Raw genomic sequence first — 19,730 nt, 5'->3', positions numbered from 1 at the left:
CATAGGCCATGTGACCAATAAATGTGATGTCAATGGTCTAGAACAGGGATCCTAAATCTTTGGCGCTCCAGCTGCTATGAGACTACAGTACAACTCCCAGTATAAACACTTTCTTGGCTGTTCTTGTAACTCCCATGGAAGTGAAAAGAGGATTCTGGGAGTTGTAGTTTGAGAACAGGTGCAGTGCCAGAGGTTGCTGATCCCTGGCCTAGGAAGAGGGGCAGTGCTCACTGGAGAGCCGCAGCATCTTCATACAGCTGATCAGCTGGCATGCTGGGAGGCGGACTCCGGCCGATCAGATACCTACAGTTAGGTCCATATATATTTGGACAGAGGCAATATTGTTCTAATTTTTGTTCTGTATATTACCACAATGGATTTTGAACAAAACAATTCAGATGCAGTGGAGGTTCAGACTTTCAGCTTTAGTTTAGTGGGTTGAACAAAATGATTGCATAAAAATGTGAGGAACTAAAGCATTTTTTAAACTCAATCCCTTCATTTCAGGGTCTCAAAAGTAACTGGACAAATCAAATAATTGTGAATAAAATGTACATTTTTAATACTTGGTTGAAAACCCTTTGTTGGCAATGACTGCCTGAAGTCTTGAACTCATGGACATCACCAGACGCTGTGTTTCCTCCTTTTTAATGCTCGGCCCGGCCTTTACTGCAGCAGTTTTAAGTCCCTGTTTGTTTGTGGCCTTTCTGTCTAAAGTTTAGTCTTTAACAAGTGAAATGCCCTATTGGGTTCAGATCAGGTGACTGGCTCGGCAATTCAAAAACATTCCACTTCTTTGCTTTAATAAACTCCTGGGTTGCTTTGGCTTTATGTTTTGGGTCATTGTCCATCTGTATTATGAAATGCCGACCAATCAGTTTGGCTACATTTGGCTGGATTTCAGCACACAGTATGTCTCTGAAACCCCAGAATTCATCCGGCTGCTTCTGTCCTGTGTCACATCATCAATAAACACTAGTGCCCCTGGCAGCCATGCATGCCCAAGCCATCACACTGCCTCCGCCGTGTTTTACAGATGATGTGGTATGCTTTGGATCATGAGCTGTACCATGCCTTCTCCATACTTTTTTCTTTCCATCATTCTGGTAGCGGTTGATCTTGGTTTCATCTGTCCAAATAATGTTCTTCCAGAAGTGTGCTGGTTTTTTAAGATTTTTTTTTAGCAAACTCCAATCTAGCCTTCTTATTCTTGAGGCTTATGAGTGGCAGTGAACCCTCTATATTTACTTTCATGCAGTCTTCTCTTTATGGTAGATTTGGATATTGATACGCCTATATCCTGGAGAGTGTTGTTCACTTGGTTGGCTGTTGTGAAGGGGTTTCTCTTCACCATGGTAATTATTCTGCGATCATCCACCACTGTTGTCTTCTGTGGGAGTCCAGGTATTTTTGCATTGTTGAGGTCACCAGTGCTTTCTTTCTTTCTCAGAATGTACCAACTGTAACTGTAGATTTTGCCACTCCTAATAGTGTAGCAATTTCTCTGATGTTTTTTTTTCTTCTGTTTTTGCAGATGAAGGATGGCTTGTTTCACCTGCATGGAGAGCTCCTTTGACCGCATGTTTACTTCTCAGCAAAATCTTCAAAATCAACTCCAGGCCTTTTATGCGCTTAATTGATAATGAAATAATGAAGGAATTGTCCACACCTGCCCATGAAACAGCCTTTTGGTCCCTTTAAAAACAGGCTTGCCACATGTAAAGGAGCTGAAACTCCTAAACCCTTCATCCAATTTTAATGTGGATACCCTCAAATGAAAGCTAAAGGTCTGGACTTTATGTCCATGTCCATTGTATAACTATAACTTGAATATGTTTTAGTAAACAGCTAATAAAAACAACATTTGTGTCAGTGTCCAAATATATATGGACCTAACTGTATTCTAAGGGATGGAATTTTTCCCCCTAAAATGAGGAAAATTGGCTTCTACCTTTTCTTTTTCTGAATTAACCAGCAGGATAACAGGCTGAATTGGATGGATCTCTTATTTCAGTCTTAATGAATGGCACAACAATGGGCCTCAGGATCTCGTCATGGTATCTCTGTGCATTCAAAATTCCATCAATAAAATGCACCTGTGTTCATTGTCCATAACATATGCCTGCCCTTACCATAACCCCACCGCCACCATGGGCCACTCGATCCACAACGTTGACATCAGCAAACCACTCACCCACACAATGCCACATATGCTGTCTGCCATCTGCCCTGAACAGTGAAAACCAGGACTCATCCGTGAACAGAACGCCTCTCCAACGTGCCAGATGCTATTGAATGTGAGCATTTGCCCACTCAAGTCGGTTACGACGACAAACTTGTTACAACCAGAGGATGTGGATCCTCTGTGTCAGCTGATAGAGGACTGGGAATTAGCCCCATATTGCTGACTGCTGACTCTCAGAGTCAGGACCCTAGTCACCCAGAATGCAGCTACTAGCATTGGTGTGAACAGAATCCAACAAAGGTGGAGTAAAGTAACAGATGTACTTTACTGGCAGACAGTATTCAAAAGTCACTTGACAGATACAGGTAAAACAAAGTTCAGAGCAATACAGCATGCAGATATAAGCGGTCTTGTTGTCAGGCAGTGCAGGGTCAGGATCCGGGCAGACTTACAGGAGGCGATGGGCAGATGTGTAGTCAGACAGTGCAGAGGTCTATAATCCAGATGATCCAATAAACAGACGGCAGGCAGATGCGTAGTCAAACGAAGCAGAGCTCAGAATCCAGGAAGTCCAATAAACAGACACAGTGGGAGGCTTCAGCGGGAGTCAGGAGGTACAACAACCATACTTGGGCACTTTATGATGAGTGAAGCTGCCTTAAAGAGGACCTTTCACTGATCCTGACATTGTGAACTAAGTATACAGACATGGAGAGCGGCGCCCGGGGATCTCACTGCACTTACTATTATCCCTGGGCGCCGCTCCGTTCTCCCGCTATGCCCTCTGGTATCTTTGGTCACTAAGTTATAGTAGGCAGAGTCTGCCCTTGTTCTGCTGTAGCACTGGCCAATCGCATAGCAGAGCTCACAGCCTGGCAGAAAATAACCTCCCAGGCTGTGAGCTCTGCGCTGCGATTGGCCAGTGCTACAGCAGAACAAGGGCAGACTCCGCCTACTATAACTTAGTGACTGAAATCTCCGCCTACTATAACTTAGTGAACAAAGATACCGGAGGGCATAGCGGGAGAACGGAGCGGCACCCAGGGATACTAGTAAGTGCAGTGAGATCCCCGGGCGCCGCTCTCCATGTCTGTATTCTTAGTTCACAATGTCAGGATCAGTGAAAGGTCCTCTTTAAATGCAAATAGTCCCGCCTCCGGGTGGGGGCGGTAATCAGCAACCAGCTGCCTACTCATATGGGAGAGGTGCGTGCACGCGCGTTCTATAGCGCATCAGATGACACCTGGCAGTGAGGACGGATATGGCGGTATGCTGGCGGGCACCTGCGTCTCCTACAAGGTAAGTCAGTACTGGGACCCATGGTGCTGCGATGTGCAGAGAGCGATCTGCCACCCTGCGGTGGGGACACAGACCCCATACTGACAGAACTGCAGTCAGATGAGATGAGGATGACGAGCATGCAGATGAGCTTCCATGAGACGGTTTCTGACAGTTTGTGCAGAAATTCTTTGGTTATGCAAACCGATTGTTGCTGCAGCTGTCCGGGTGGATGGTCTCAGACGATCATGGAGGTGAACATGCTGGATGTGAAGGTCCTGGGTTGGTGTGGTTACACGTGATATGCGGTTGTGAGGCCAGTTGGATGTACTGCCAAATTCTCTGAAACACCTTTGGAGACGGCTTATGGTAGAGAAATAAACATTTATTGCACGGGCAATAGCTCTGGTAGACACACCTGCAGTCAGCATGCCAATTGCACGCTCTGTCAAAGGTTGTGACATCTGTGGCATTGTGCTATGTGATCAAATTGCACATTTCAGAGTGGTCTTTTATTGTGGGCAGTCTAAGGCACACCTGTGCAATATTCATGCTGTCTAATCAGCACCTTGATATGCCACACCTGTGAGGTGGGATGGAATATCTCGGCAAAGGAGAAGTGCTCACTAACACAGATTTAGACAGATTCGTGAACCATATTAATGGGTCTTTTGTGTATGTAGAAAATGTTTCAGATCTTTCAGTTCAGCTCATGCAAAATGGGAGTAAAACTGAAAGTGTTGCGTTAAAATTTTTGTTCAGTGTACATAATGGATCTAGCTATACTTGGCCATTTATAAGCCCAAATAAACATAACAATCTTATTTTAGGAGGGTTTTAAGGGGTTGTCCGAGTTATTTTTTTTATTCTTTCTATGTTTCTAACTAGGCAAATGTAACAGTTTTCCAATTAACTCACTTTATCTCCAGTGGCTGGTTTCTCCGATTTCACTGAGGGTCACATGACCTGTGATGTCAGCTTCTCTCCCTGCTCTGATAATGTTCATGCACAAGCCTGAGAGATCTGTACAGGAGAGGTCACTGTGCTGGCCACACCCCCTGCACTGCCAGCTGCTGCTTATTGCTCTCTCCCAGGATTCTTAACCCCTTCAGCTGCACTGAAACAGGGTTGAAGTGTTTACTGTGTAGCTGCAGGCAGTGAGGAGACAAATGCTGGGCACAGGAGCTGAAAGTTCTGCAGAGCATTGCAGGTAGGGGGAAGATCCTTTGTGTATTAGCAGTGTCACTGTACAGCTAGGACTTGTAGTTCTATACATACAACATGCTGTTGAGTCTCCCAGCAGGCAGACATATCATTCAGGGCAGCACTTGTATTCACTCCCTTAGCAGTGTCATTATACCGCTGGGACTTGTAGTTCTACAAATACAGCAGGCTGCTGAGTCTCCCAGCAGGCAGACATGTCACTCAGGGCAGCTCTTGTATTCACTCCCTTAGCAGTGTCATTATACAGCTGGGACTTGTAGTCCTACACATACAACATGCTGCTGAGTCTCCCAGCAGGCAGACATGTCACTCAGGGCAGCTCTTGTATTCACTCCCTTAGCAGTGTCATTATACAGCTGGGACTTTTAGTCCTATACATACAACATGCTGCAGAGTCTCCCAGCAGGCAGACATGTCACTCAGAGCAGCTCTTGTATTCACTCCCTTAGCAGTGCAGGGGGAGGGGCAGAGAGTGTTTTTATTGCATATAAACAAAGGGCCAGAAGAGAATCAGGGAAATGAGGAAATAGATATTTTTTTGCCTAAAACTTGTCTAGCTTAGTTGTATATCGCTGACCATCAGATTTACAGTGCTATATATATTTTTTTCCTTAACTCGGACAACCCTTTTAAGGGCAGAAGCTGTCACCGGAGAAGAAGAGTTAGAAAGTAATAAAGTATCCTAGATAAGGTAAACATTTTAATCATATAGACCCGTTCCACCCAGGATAATGTAGGAAAATTATAAATGATCATTTCCCAAAGTAATTTAGGAATGAGTCATGCATAATTCCATTTGAAAGCGATATCAATAGATTTAGACAGATTGATCCCCAGGTAAGGGATACAGTGGTCCCGAATAGTCAAAATTAAGATTCATTTACGTGTTTGGTTTGGGATGTTACAATGCAAAATTTCTGATTTAGTCATATTAATTTGCATAGCAGAAATGTGGACAAAGGTAGTTAAAAGTTCCGAAAGGTTGGGTAATGTTATTAGGAATTTGAAAATAGTGAGCAAAATGTCACCTACAAATAGTTTAACCTTATATTCACAGTTAACTATAGTGACCCCTGCAATATTCAGATTAGTGCGAATCATAACAGCAAGAGGCTTGATAGCTCTATTGCCTTGTGTTGTTCTTGGATAGCAATGGGAAGAGGCGAATCAGTGGGTAGTTTGAGAAAAGCAGTAGAGGATGAATAAAGATATATGACCAAGATAGGATATCAAAATCCTTTACAATGTCTAAGGCTCATAACATCAGCTGAGAAATATAGTTGGGCCAGTTAATACTATGTAACTTATGTTCATTATCTGTATCTTGTCTGCCAGGTATAGTTGGAAAAATATTTAATTAAAGAGTACAGTGTGGGGATTTTTTTTTATTAAGGCACGCTATTTGTCATACCATTATTTTCAGGGGCAAAGTGTGGGAATGTGCTGCAAAAATGAAAAGCAGAAGACAAATTGTGGCCAGGAGAAGTCATCATGAAGATCTGTATCACATAGAGAACAAAAGAAAGCAAAAAAAATATCAAGGAAGTTGTCAACTGTAAAATGTAAATGTGTAGTCTGCCCCTGACTAAGTCTAATTGGTGCTGTAGTCATTTGTACGGTCTACATAGGGATGCTGGGTGGTAACAACCATACCCTTACAATTGTTCAGGATATGCACATGGGAAGGAAAAATGCAAGTCACCCGTACATACTAAATGGTAAAACACTCGGTAACACTGACATGGAAAAGGATCTAGGAATTTTATTAAACAGCAAACTAAGCTGCAAAAACCAGTGTCAGGCAGCTGCTGCCAAGGCCAATAAGATAATGGGTTGCATAAGAAGGGGCATAGATGCCCGTGATAAGAACATAGTCCTACCACTTTACAAATCGCTAGTCAGACCACACATGGAGTACCGTGTACAGTTCTGGGCTCCTGTAAACAAGGCAGACATAGCAGAGCTGGAGAAGGTCCAGAGGAGGGCAACTAAAATAATAACTGGAATGGGGCAACTACAGTACCCTGAAAGATTATCAAAATTAGGGTTATTCACTTTAGAAAAAAGACGACTGAGGGGAGATCTAATTAATGTGTATAAATACATCAGGGGTCAGTACAGAGATCTATCCCATCAGCTATTTATCCCCAGGACTGTGACTGTGACGAGGGGACATCCTCTGCGTCTGGAGGAAAGAAGGTTTGTACACAAACATAGAAGAGGATTCTTTACGGTAAGAGCAGTGAGACTATGGAACTCTCTGCCTGAGGAGGTGGTGATGGTGAGTACAATAAAGGAATTCAAGAGGGGCCTGGATATATTTCTGGAGCGTAATAATATTTCAGGCTATAGCTACTAGAGAGGGGTCGTTGATCCAGGGAGTTATTCTGATTGCCTGATTGGAGTCGGGAAGGAATTTTTTATTCCCCTAAAGTGGGGAAAATTGGCTTCTACCTCACAGGGTTTTTTGCCTTCCTCTGGTTTAACTTGCAGGATGACAGGCCGAACTGGATGGACAAATGTCTTTTTTCAGCCTTATGTACTATGTTACTATGTTACATTATGGGAGCTAGAGTTTCACACAGAACAAACTTTTATGGCAAAGATGAACTTGACTTTGCGATTGATCTCTGTGCTGAGTTATGATGCTATTTCTATGTCAGGGGTTTGGTTCTGGTGCTATATTTATGTTATAAGATTGGGTCCAGTGCTCAATTTATGCAATGTATTGGCTTTGGTGCTGTATTACCTAATTAACTTACGTCCGGTGCTATTTTTATGTACTGAGCTTGGTTCAAGTGCTGTATTTATTTACTAAACTTAGTTCTTACACAGGTACTGTAAGTTGTAGTTATATAATGAGCTTGGTACTGGGACTGTCTTTATGTTATGAGCTTGGTACTGGGACTGTCTTTATGTTATGAGCTTGGTACTGGGACTGTCTTTATGCTATGAGCTTGGTACTGGGACTGTCTTTATGTTATGAGCTTGGTACTGGGACTGTCTTTATGTTATGAGCTTGGTACTGGGACTGTCTTTATGCTATGAGCTTGGTACTGGGACTGTCTTTATGTTATGAGCTTGGTACTGGGACTGTCTTTATGCTATGAGCTTGGTACTGGGACTGTCTTTATGTTATGAACTTGGTTCTTATGAGCTTGGCTTTGGGGCCATATTTATTAGGATCTTGGTTTTGGTGCTGCATTTATGTTAGAATATTGGTTCTAGTACTATATTTATGTTATGAGTGTTGGTCTGACACAATATATATGTTATGAGCTTGGTTCTGGTGCTGTATTTATGCTATGAGCTTGATGTTGGTGCTGGATGTATGTTGCAAGCATATTTCTGGTGATGTCTTATGTTATTAGAATGGTTCCAGTGCTGTAGTTATGTTATGAGCTTTGTTCTGGTGCTTTTTCTATGTAATGAGCTTGTTTTTGGCGCTGTATTTATATACTGACCTTGTCTTCGGTGCTGTTTACGTGGATACTGGTACTGGCCTCTATGTTGGACAGAGTGGCAGTGGGAATCTGCCAAGCATTGAAGGAGGTCTGCAGCATCAGGCAGTTCAGGGGCCCCACAAGTTACATTTCTGAGCCCCTTTGTGAAAACCCAGCTTTCACATTTTATTATCTAGTCACCAGGATGTCGTTTTTCCCCATTATTTTGCAACGTTCCCCACTAGTGAATTATTACACAAGAAGTCTAGGAGGAGAAGAGAACAGAAAATGTCAGGTGTGCTGTCCTCTACCTTTAGCTAAGCAGCTGTTTTTCTAACTGGGAATAAGAAGGTCCCGACCAATAACCAGAGAGGGTGGCACACTGCAGAAGGTTACCCGTCAGTGTATGTGCAGTGCATACAGTGTGTGGAGTGGAGCCTGGATAGAGGGCTGCACACAAATCTCCCTCCCAGGAATCCTGCCAGCAGACCTCAGCAAGCCTCTTATCACAAGGAGGCATGGGAAGCAAGTAGTCTCTTACCAACCCCATATTACACTAACAGACATGGAAACACTGTATAATCTTCATGAGGACAATTATACCGATGAAAATGGGATATTATGTGAGATCACAGATAATGGAGCCATCATCAGCTGCCTGGGGAACTATTCACACAACGCGACCATCCCTGGCAAAGGTACGTGTCATAACTGTATGGGTAGAATTTGCAGATATTTTCCCAGAAAATGCTTCAGTTAGACACAGCTTTGTGGAACTACAAGTCAAAGCATGGCAAGCAACTAGTTTGGAGCCAGAGAGAGCTGCATTGTAGACTTTCAAATGTCATGTGTATGATGTGCGCTACAACTAAATAATGTGCGCTGTAATGACATGCTGTAATCATGTAAAATCACAAAAAAAATTATTAACTTTTTTTCCCCCAAATCTGTTTATTGTGTTATCATTATATCAATAAGCAAATACAAATCAACATAACCTGCAACAAGTCAGTAGATACTAAGAGGTACAGACATCGATGAACATGAACGTCAAAAAACTTTTATTAATAAATACAGACATCAAATCTAGTTGTGTCTTTCCAGTAAACCTGCTGCATTAACTTAACTAGCAAACTTGCCATGATGCACAAGTAGACTTGCAGATGTAGCAGAGCTGAATGTGTCAGAAACTGCTGCGCACAGCCCAATGACAAATACAACTTTGCTGCTACATCTGATTTTGGACCTCACTGTTTCATTTCATTCATTGTGCATGAATTAGCAACAATGTATCTCGACAACTAATTAGACAGATATTTAGGAAGCTGTAAAGCCAAATAAATCCATTCTTGTTCTTCTTTTGCAGATTTGCACCAGGCAGTGCGGATTTTCCTGTATTCCTTGATCTTTCTCCTTGGTGTCCTGGGCAACAGCTTGGTTATAGCGGTCCTGATAAGGAATAAGAGGATGAGGACTGTCACCAACCTCTTCTTATTGTCACTGGCAGTCAGTGACCTCATGCTCTGTATTTTCTGCATACCCTTCACTCTCATTCCTAATTTGCTGGAGGACTTTATATTTGGTAGCACAGTCTGCAGCGCTGCTTTCTATTTCATGGGTAAGTGAATCGTTTGCTGAACCATACCTATATGAGAATGCATCATGTGAACATAGGCTTGTGAAGCAGGGAACAGAAGAAACTGGTATTCTTGGTGCAGGCAGAGTGGCTTGTAAGTGCTCCCCCAGGCGCCTATCCTGCTAGCTGTCCCCTACATCGTGCTCCTAGCTGTATCCCTGGGGTACTGTAAAAATGGAGTATAATTATTTTTTTATAGTACCATTAATTTACTCAAGGGAGGTTAGGCTACTTTCACACTTGCGGCAGTGTGATCCGGCGGGCAGTTCCGTCGTCTGAACTGCCCGCCGGATCCGCCGATCTGCCTGTGACTGAAAGCATTTGTGAGACGGATCTGGATGCGGATCCGTCTCACAAATGCATTGCAAGAATGGATCCGTCTCTCTGCTTGTCATCAAAAGTCTTGTATCCTTTTTCACATTTTATACCGGTTTGCACACGCGCAGACCGAAAGGACGGATCCGGCACTAATACATTTTTAATACATAAAAAAAAGTCTTCAGTTTTTTTTCGCCAGAGATAAAACCGTAGCATGCTACGGTTTTCTCTTTTACCTGATCAGTCAAAACGACTGAACTGAAGACATCCTGATGCATCCTGAACGGATTACTCTCCATTCAGAATGCATGGGTTTATGCCTGATCAGTTCTTATACGGTATAGAGCCCCTGTGACGGAACTCTATGCCGGAAAAGAATAACGCTAGTGTGAAAGTACCCTTACACATACATAATATAAAAAATACAAATATGATAAAAATCTACCGTAACTGTTAACAGAGGGGGAAAGGACCTTGTCCGCAAGAGCTTGCAATCTACAAATAAACCGGTTATGAAGTATGGAATCATGTTCCAGACTATTTTACAGGAGGGAAATCATCTAAAGCCGCTGTGATATCCGCCATCTACTTGTCATAGTTTACTGTGCGTTGTCCATAATCTGTCATATGATTTTACCAGTGTGAGTCCAATGCTACATGTATAGACATGGGAATGTAGTCCTTCTAACCGCATTAGCTTTTAGACTTCCTCCTAGTTATCATTAGCTTCATATCGGATAGTAGGCGCTTTCATAAAACCATTACAGAGACGAGCGATTCAAATAAAATCCAAATTAGACAAGAAAAAATAAATAATTACACGCATCAAGGGCAATGGGACATTTCTGTGACGGGTTATGCTAGTACTGAATGGTTAATGTTCCTATTGCATTAACCCCCTTCAACCAATGAAGCGTGTTAATCATATAGTAATTGTAAGTCTTAATGGCGCTAAATGACATAATGACTACTTTGTTATTATAGCGTACAATATTTACTAGTAAGAAAACCCTGCTTCTAGGGGGGGATGTCTTTGTATTAATGTCCCTGTATGAACCAGAGGCGTATAAAGGATAATAGAGCACCATAGAAATCTAGAAGGATCAGCTTAGAAGATGCACGGTAGTAGTGTGCATTAACTCATTAGGGGGTATGCCGCTTTCAGTCATTTTTGTTGGATCCGGCAGGGTTCAGCAAAAACGTTTCCGTTACTGATAATACAACCACCTGCATCCGTTATGAACGGATCCGGTTGTATTATCTGTAACATGGCCAAGACGGATCCATGAAATCCATTAAAAGTCGATGGATGACGGATCCGTTTTCTATTGTGTCAGAGAAAACGTATCCGTCCCCATTGACTTGCATTGGGGGTCATGCTGGATTCCGTCTTAGGTTTGCTCTCTGGTATGAAAACGGAACGGAATGCATTTTGGAGCATTCCGTTCTGTTCAGTTACATTTTGTCCCTATTGACAATGAATGGGGACAAAACAGAAGCGTTTTTTTCCGGTATTGAGACCCTATGACGGATCTCAATACAGGAAAATATTAAACGCTAGTGTGAAAGTAGCCTAATTCATTGTGTATTAAAAAGTCATACCATTTTCCAAGATACTTTTTGTATCAATGCCTTACAGATTGCAAGATCTCCGCTTGCTGCCATTATGTAGTAACCTTGATAGTTTTCTTCTAGGGCAGGCATGCCCAACCTGCGGCCCTTCAGCTGTTGTAAAACTACAACTCCCACAATGCCCAGCTGTAGGCTGTTCGGGCATGCTGGGAGTTGTAGTTTTGCAACAGCTGGAGGGCCGCAGGTTGAGCATCCCTGTTCTAGGGAATAGAATTCATTCCTGGTCATGTGAGAATCTCACAGCCCTGATAACTGGTTTAAGCCGGGAACCTGTTGAATAACAGCAAGCAGAGATCTTGAAAACTATTCAAAGTGGCGCAGAAAGTATATTGGTACATTAGAAAACTTTTCATTATGCAAATAAATAACATAAAGCGGTGTTCCCATCCGGATGTTTATGGCATATCGATAGAATATGCCATAAATGTCCGATAGGGACCTCTGGGACCTGCTCCTATCTCAAGAACATGGCCCTGCTGTAATTGCATACTTTGGGGCCCCGATCTTGAGATGGAAGAAGGTCCTAGAGGTAGGTCCTGCACCTATCGGACATTTATGGCATTTCCATATTCTACCCCCAAAGGTGATACGTTTAAATACTGGAGCAAGCCCTTTTAAATAAGCTGAAAGCAGTCGGGTATGTTAGGGGCGACACTGATGAGGCTGCAATGCGGTTTTTAAATTCATTATTAAAAAGGGTTGTCTGAAATTATAGAGAAAAAAAACTTCTGCTTTTTCCATTAACATTGCAACTCTTGTCCATGGAGCCATGCTGTAATACCAAACACGGTTCATAGACAAGAGTGGTGCTGTTTCTGGAATCAAAATGGACCCTTTATATATATATATATATATATATATATATATATATATATAATCCCCTCCCAGATAATAAGTCAAAATTCCAAATATCTATTCCTAGCCTAAAGGGGGTGACTCACCAAGGCTTATTTGTAACCAATTAGGGCTTTGGGACATTATAGAGGCAGTTCCGCAGCTTGAGATCCCCCACTATGAGCCAGAAGGGAGAGCTGCTGCAAACAGGGCACGCACTGTGTCGGACCCATCAAGTCCATCGTTTTTTTTTTAAAAGCCTGAGAAATGAGCATAAAACATGCAACGTGTCACACAAAAAAGTGCACAGGGATGTGGTCCATCAAAGGCTCTCTCCATAAGGGCGTATTCACACGACCATGCCCTGTTTTGCAGTCCGCAAATTGCGGATCTGCAAAACACGGATGCAGCCCGTGTTCCTTCCGCAATTTGCGGCCTTTATAGAAATGCTTATTCTTGTCCGCAAAACGAAATGGAGCAAAGGATGCGGTCAGCACCCGAGCTGCAAAAAATGCGGCTCAGATGCAGAACCAAACCATGGTCGTGTGAATGAGCCCTTAGAGAAGGGCTTTCCATAAACTAATACCCAACCCTCCAAGCCAGAAGAACAAGTGGCCAACCTCTGACGGAGCCGATGTAGAGCCTGTTGTTGTTCGGCTTTCCACCTGTGCTGCCACCCCAGGTCAAGGTCTGGTTCCCTCCCCCCAGAGGGAAAGCCAAAGGGTTTGCAGGGGGGGGAGAAACCTAATGGCCACCGCCAATAGACCTCAGGGGGTAGCCCATAAGGGCACCACACCTTTGAAGTCCTTGTGACAAAATAACAAAACAATAACAAAGACAGGTGCACTCTGCAGTCTCACTAAACCCTCAAACTGATTTTAAAATTGAGAGATTAGTCAACATGTCCTACGGTGTAGAACATGTCTAAGCCCGGGCACCACGTCAAGGTTTCTCAAGTAGCCCGGGACCCAACACTCTCCTACCTGAGCCGTATGGGCGATACCAGGAGCCAGTGGGCAAATTACAGGAGCATGAGGCCGACTCACAAACAGCTCACCAGTTACCTCCAGCATGTAACCATGCTTACAATGGGAGGAGGGAGCAGTCTGCGAGTCCCACTCAAGACTGACTGATATGGCCCAGGCCTCACAGGTGCACCTAAATGTGGCCTGTAGATGGAAAACAGGCACATTTAAATTGGAGTTTATACACCTCCAGGAATCTATATATACAAACCAAAAAGACAGGGTGGCATTAGCAGGAGGTGCTCAAACCCACATGCAGTCGTGCATATATACAGGGGAGCAAATCCTGCACTTGTGGCCCGTTGCTAATGGCGATCCCCAGCAAAAATGCATACGGTGGAGGATGCCCGCGGCGAACCACAAGTACCACAATAGACATCTCACACAAGGTAACAAGTGCGGATGTCATAATCAATATAACAATATAACAAAACAATAACAAATACAGATGCACTCTGCAGTCTCACTAAACCCTCAAACTGATTTTAAAATTTAGAGATTAGTCAACATGTCCTGCGGTGTAGAACATGTCTAAGCCTGGGCACCACGTCAAGGTTTCTCAAGTAGCCCGGGACAAACAAATAAATAAATTAAGCTCGGACATTCGGACAGAATTATAAAAATTCATCATCTTGCCTAGCCAGAAGACCTGGGCACCCATTTATTAAATGGCCTCCTTATAAAGCCCATTGAATCTAAGAATGAGCTAAGTAGGGTACTGGCTGTTATTGTGGAGACTCCTCTGGGGTATGGAGACTCATTTTCAGGCAATGCTTCATGGGAAGGGGTATGTAAATTAGCTTATATTAGCCAAACCAGAGACCAAGCCGTAAGAACAATAGCACTCAAAAGCCTGGAGACTGCCTCTGTCAATTAAGTACAATGTCATATACCATGGACCTTTCAAGCATGAGATTACGGCTAGTAATTGCGGGACAAACTGACCTATGCATCATCTAAACTGCATGTGTCAAATTCCCTTTACTACCAAAATGGCCTCCATACCCTGTCCTGGACTTGTGTTGGTAAGGACGCGGGGACATGAGTAAGGCTGCTTTCACATCCGCGTTTTCAGTTCAGGGTTAGAGATCTGGCACGGGATTTAAAAACCTGAATAAAACGCTTCCATTTCATTTAATACATCTGGATGCGTTCGTTTGGTCCGGATCCTGTTGTATTAAATAGAAACAGAACAAACCGGATCCTGCATTAAAATCATTGTAATGCAATGGGTGTCGGATCGATTTTTTTAAATTACTGATCCGACATTTGACGTTGACTTAGGGTACTTTCACACTTGCGTTAGAAGTTCCGGAACTGCCTGCCAGATCTGGAAATCCATATGCAAACGGATAGCATTTGTTTATGACAAATGCATTGAAAAACCGGCTCCATCTCTCCGGACGGATCCGGTATTTATTTTTCGCATTACAGATCCGTTTTTCCGGAACACTTGGTACCAGATCCGGCATTAATACATTTCAATGGAAATTAATGCAAGTGCTTTGGAATTTTGGCTGGATATCCAGTGTACTTTTTCTGTAGACGGTGTCCGCTGCGGACAGTTACATTACCTGCGCAACATCTCCTGTAAAACATTTGTGTATCCGAAATATCAGTGACATTAATTCAGTGTAATTTTTTATTAGGCGGTGGTGACAGCGACTTTACTTGCGCTATACCTCCTGTTTAACGTGTGCGCATCCTAAAAATATCTGTAACATTCTGTGTACTATACTTTATTTGTGCATACACTTACAAAACCTGCGCTACTGTACGTGTGACATACTTGCAAACATATATCACATTTAATATGCGGAAGGCGAGCAGTAAGGGACGGGGAAGTGGCCATGCTGCTGATGGTGCATGCAGAGGCCATGGCCCTGGGCACTGTGAAACTGTGCCTGCTGTCAGAGCACAAGAAACACACTCATCCACGATACCTAGATTCATGTCCCAGTTTGCAGGGCGGCGCAGGACACCACTCTCGAAGTCAGACCAGTGTGACCAGGTGGTCGGTTGGATTGCAGCAGATAATGCTTCCAGTCGGTTAAGCACCACCCTGTCTTCAACAAAGTCCAGTCTCAGTAGCCAAGAGTCTGGTCAACAGAATGATCAAGTGATCCCAGACTCGGATATTCGGCAGTTTTAATCGCCATTCCTTAATTTGGGCCTCTCACCAAGCCCGCTTGAAGAGGCACATGAACAGATCTTGTGCCCTGATTCCCAAACTCTGGAGCATCCACAGTCAGAAGAAGATGATGGTGGGGAACTGCAATTAGTTTTCATAAGGTGGATGATGTTGAAGAGACACAGTTGTCAATAAGTCAACCGCAATTAGTGTCTCAAGAGGTTCATGATGAGGATGAGACACAGTCAATAACTGAGGTTGTGGTTAGGTCAAAAAGTCAGGAGGATAACCCGAGTGAGGAAGTGGAAGAGGAGGTGCTGGACGATGAAGTCACTTACCCAACCTGGGAAGGTGGCAAGCTGAGCGAGGGTCACCAGCAGGCCCTCACCCATAATGTTTTTGAGGGTCACCAGCAGGCCCTCATTCCTAATGTTTTTTAGGGTCACCAGCAGGCCTTCAACCATAATGTTTTAAAGGGTCAGCTCAGCAGCAGACCCTCACCCCTAAATTTTTAGATGGTCAGCTCGGCAGCAGGCCCTCGCCCACAAAATTTTTTAGATGGTCAGCTCGGCAGCAAACCCTCGCCCATAATGTTTTAGATGGCCAGCTCAGCAGCAGGCCCTCCCCCTAATGTTTTAGAGGGTCACCAGCAGGCTTTTGCTCCTAATGTTTTTGAGGGTCACCAGCAGGCCAGCAATCATAATTTTTCAAGGGTGTATATGATACCCTCCTTTATGTGTAATAAAGGGTGTATTGGAGTGCCGGTTCCTTGTAATTTTTGGAAGCCCTTTCCCTTAGTGCGTAGGCTTTATGAGTGTAGGAGTCCCACTACCTGAACAGCTGTACCACAATGTGAATGAGGCCTTCCATTATGTGATATACAGGTTGTATCGGAGGGCCTCTTCCTTGTAATTTTTGCAGCACTTGCACTTTATATACAAGTAAATATACAAGAAAGAATGTTTCCTAACACTTTTTCCTCCGTCTAAAATCGATTTTATCTTCGATTTTGTGCGTATTATTGTCAGTCTGTAAAAGTGACGTACTACTCGGACAACATCGTTCCCAGCAGTAAGATGCATCCAGACATCCTCCCACTGCTGTTCCCGAACCATTTCAGTGGGGTTTCCATGAATTTCTGGCCTTTTACTATGAACCAGACACCCTCCCCATTTCAGAGCAGGGGGTGCCTGGTTTAATGCTCGGGTTCTCCCATTGACTTCCATTGTGTACCCGAGCATCCCGAGGTGTTCTACTTGAGCACCCGAGCACTTTGGTGCTTGACCAACACTAGTAATTACACCCAAGCCATCCCATTCATTTCAATGGGACGGATCGCTCCTATAGAAATGAATGGAACGGCTTGGGTGTAATTACACCTGCACACCGCTGCAGATGCGACAGCGAGAAGGTAAACAGTGAAGAGGAGGCAGCGCTGGACGGCACGTGCCTTCTCTTCAAACTGCTGATAGGAGGGGGTGCTGGGTGTCGGACCCCCGCCGATCTGATATTGATGACCTATCCTGAGGCTACCTGCTGCTGATGCTGTTCGTACGATCAATGCCGCTCTGGGACATTTGGCCCGCTCACGGACCGTATATCTCGGAGGGCATACGGTCATGTGCAAGAGGCCTAAGCAACGCTTTGGTAAATTAAAAGTTTCCGTATTTAAAGCAGAGACAGCCGGAGAGAGCGGAGCGGAGGATGGGAGTGGTAGTTGTGGCCAGAAGATGGTTGTCATGCTTGTAAATCACAGTGGCAATCCCTGGGGCTTTGTAGTAATCCTTTCTTCTCTTGGAGCAAACCCTGATATCAGGGCTACTGCCTGGTGGTAGGTGCGGTGCCCTTGGTGATGAATGTTGTTCTGGCTGCAAGGCAGTCGTCACCGTATGGTGTAGTCAGTAACAAAACCAGTTGGTGTAAATAAATGTCTCTTTATAAAGTGCAGAGTAGGAGTAGTAGTACATCTGAAAATGACAAGGCACAGTTCCAAAGTAGATCGAAGTGCACAGCCTTCCCCAATAGCATGGGGAAGGCTATGCACTGTGGCATGCAGTGATGTTCTTGGTAAAAGTTTCAGCAAATTCCCAGACTGAGGAGTGCAGATTTGAAGAGTCACTCTACTTTCACACAATTTCACTTCATTTAATAGAGAACGGTGTAACTAGAAAATTTCTAAATCAAATAAGCCCTCATTCACCTGAGAAAAAGCTGTCAATTCATAGCCACTAGAGGTCTCACTTGCACGTAAGTTGCAGTCTACTGACTGTTGTAGGCAAGATCAGTCTCTGGTAACAGAGACTCAGAAGATGGCTGAGAGAAAATGGGGGCAGCTAGATGAGATCCTGTACCTAATAAAACAACTGCTTCTGAACATCACAGGAGCCTTCTACCTTTCTGTAAGTGTGATTTATTCCTCCTTATTAGCTTTTTGAGCTCCCTGGAAGAAAACAAACATAGTGGGAAGAAAGTGTGGTCACTGCAGACAGTAATGGCAGAAGCGAGACACCCGCTTGTGAGAGAAATGAATCTACCTGTGCAGCTGAAACAGGTAATACTATGACTGAAAGAGACTTTAGGGAAGCCCAGACATAATTGTTCCTTCACACTGTACAAAAATTCACAGCTATTATGAAAACCTTTTTTGAAAACTCAGGTACGCTTTAAGTTATGGTTATTCAGACCATCTCAAAGTGTGGAAGGATGCACTGGCAACAGTGATGGCCAGTTCGCCGTGTTCGCGAACACATGCGGGCTGCCATCTTAACTCACAAGTCCGGCGATGCACAGGTAAGCCCTTACCTTGTGCCTGTGCCGCGAGCTGGTCTGAAGCAAATACGGGCAGCGGGAGCAGGCAGTTCCGAGAAAAGCCGCCCGGGGCCTTCATCGGGCTGTTCTCAGAACTGCCTGCTCCCGGTGACCGCATTTGTTTTCAGACCGGCTCGCGGCACAGGCACAGGTAAGGGCTTACCTGTGCATCACCGGACTTGTGAGTTAAGATGGCAGCCCGCATGTGTTTGTGGGGAACACTGACGAACTGGCCATCACTGACTGGCAATGTTCCCTCTCACAGCAATAACGTCTCTCTGCCATAATCATGCACAATACCTGGCTGACTGACTCGCTGAATCACTTTTATGTAGCTGATGCTTCCTTGGCTGTACATTGTCTCGGACATAACGGTTCTCTGTCCTCAGGCCTAGCTCTGAGGAGCTTAAACATGCAGGTCCTCTCTCTTCTTCAGCTAAGCACAGACTCCACACTTCAAAAAGATAACCGGGGTGCGGACCAAGGTCCATCTTTTGGAAACCTAATGGGATGAGCCAAGGACTTAACCCTTAATTGTCCATATATTGCTATTAGGTATACAAATATATGAAATCAAAACATTTTACTGAACAATAAAACATTACAATTTCCTTTTTGAAGTAACCCTGTTCTGGGGTACTGCAGATAGTGTCAGACTGAGCATGGACACCCTGCCCCCCAACTGATAACACCCATTACTGCAGGATTAATTGATGAACAGCATAGCATAGCGTCATAAGAATAGATGCTCTAGACTTTTTATCACATGGGTAAGGGCTCCTTCACACTTGCGGCAGGACGGATCTGGCAGGCTGGTCTCCCTGTCGGATCCGTCCTTCCGCTGTTTTGCTGTATTGCCGGACCGCCGCTCCGGCAATAAAAAAAAAAGTTGGACATGCAGGACTTTTTAGTCCGGCGGCTTTCGCCGTGCACCGCCGTGCTGCGCTGGAGCTCAGCCCCCATCCCCATTATAGTCAATGGGGACGGAGCGGCGCTCCGGCGGCTCGGTGAAACAGCGGAAGGACGGATCCGACAGGGAGACCAGCCTGCCGGATCCGTCCTGCCGCAAGTGTGAAGGAGCCCTTATGCAAGTAGTTACTAAAACAGACATGTCAGGGGAGGTGGCAGGTCCTCTTTAAATCGGCACTTGAGTTAACAGACTACCAATCAAAATGTTTGGGATTGAACAGTCTTAGTCTATTGTGTTTAGCTTAAA

General features: G+C 44.2%; 1 protein-coding gene across 1 annotated transcript in view; it reads left to right on the top strand.

The window, feature by feature from the left end:
* The first annotated feature begins 8,655 nt into the window (after nt 1–8,655).
* CCKAR (cholecystokinin A receptor) overlaps nt 8,656–19,730 on the top strand; it is a 72,910-nt gene continuing 61,835 nt past the window's right edge. The window contains exons 1-2 of the mRNA XM_044284727.1: nt 8,656–8,828; nt 9,497–9,748. Of these exons, the coding sequence (XP_044140662.1) occupies nt 8,696–8,828; nt 9,497–9,748 (385 nt within the window). The 5' untranslated portion in view covers nt 8,656–8,695. The remainder of the gene's footprint in view (nt 8,829–9,496; nt 9,749–19,730) is intronic.

Source organism: Bufo gargarizans, chromosome 1 (genome assembly GCF_014858855.1).
Source record: "Bufo gargarizans isolate SCDJY-AF-19 chromosome 1, ASM1485885v1, whole genome shotgun sequence".
NCBI classification, from domain to species: domain Eukaryota; kingdom Metazoa; phylum Chordata; class Amphibia; order Anura; family Bufonidae; genus Bufo; species Bufo gargarizans.
The sequence above is the reverse complement of the archived record's forward strand: the minus strand, read 5'-3'. Positions and strand labels throughout refer to the sequence as shown.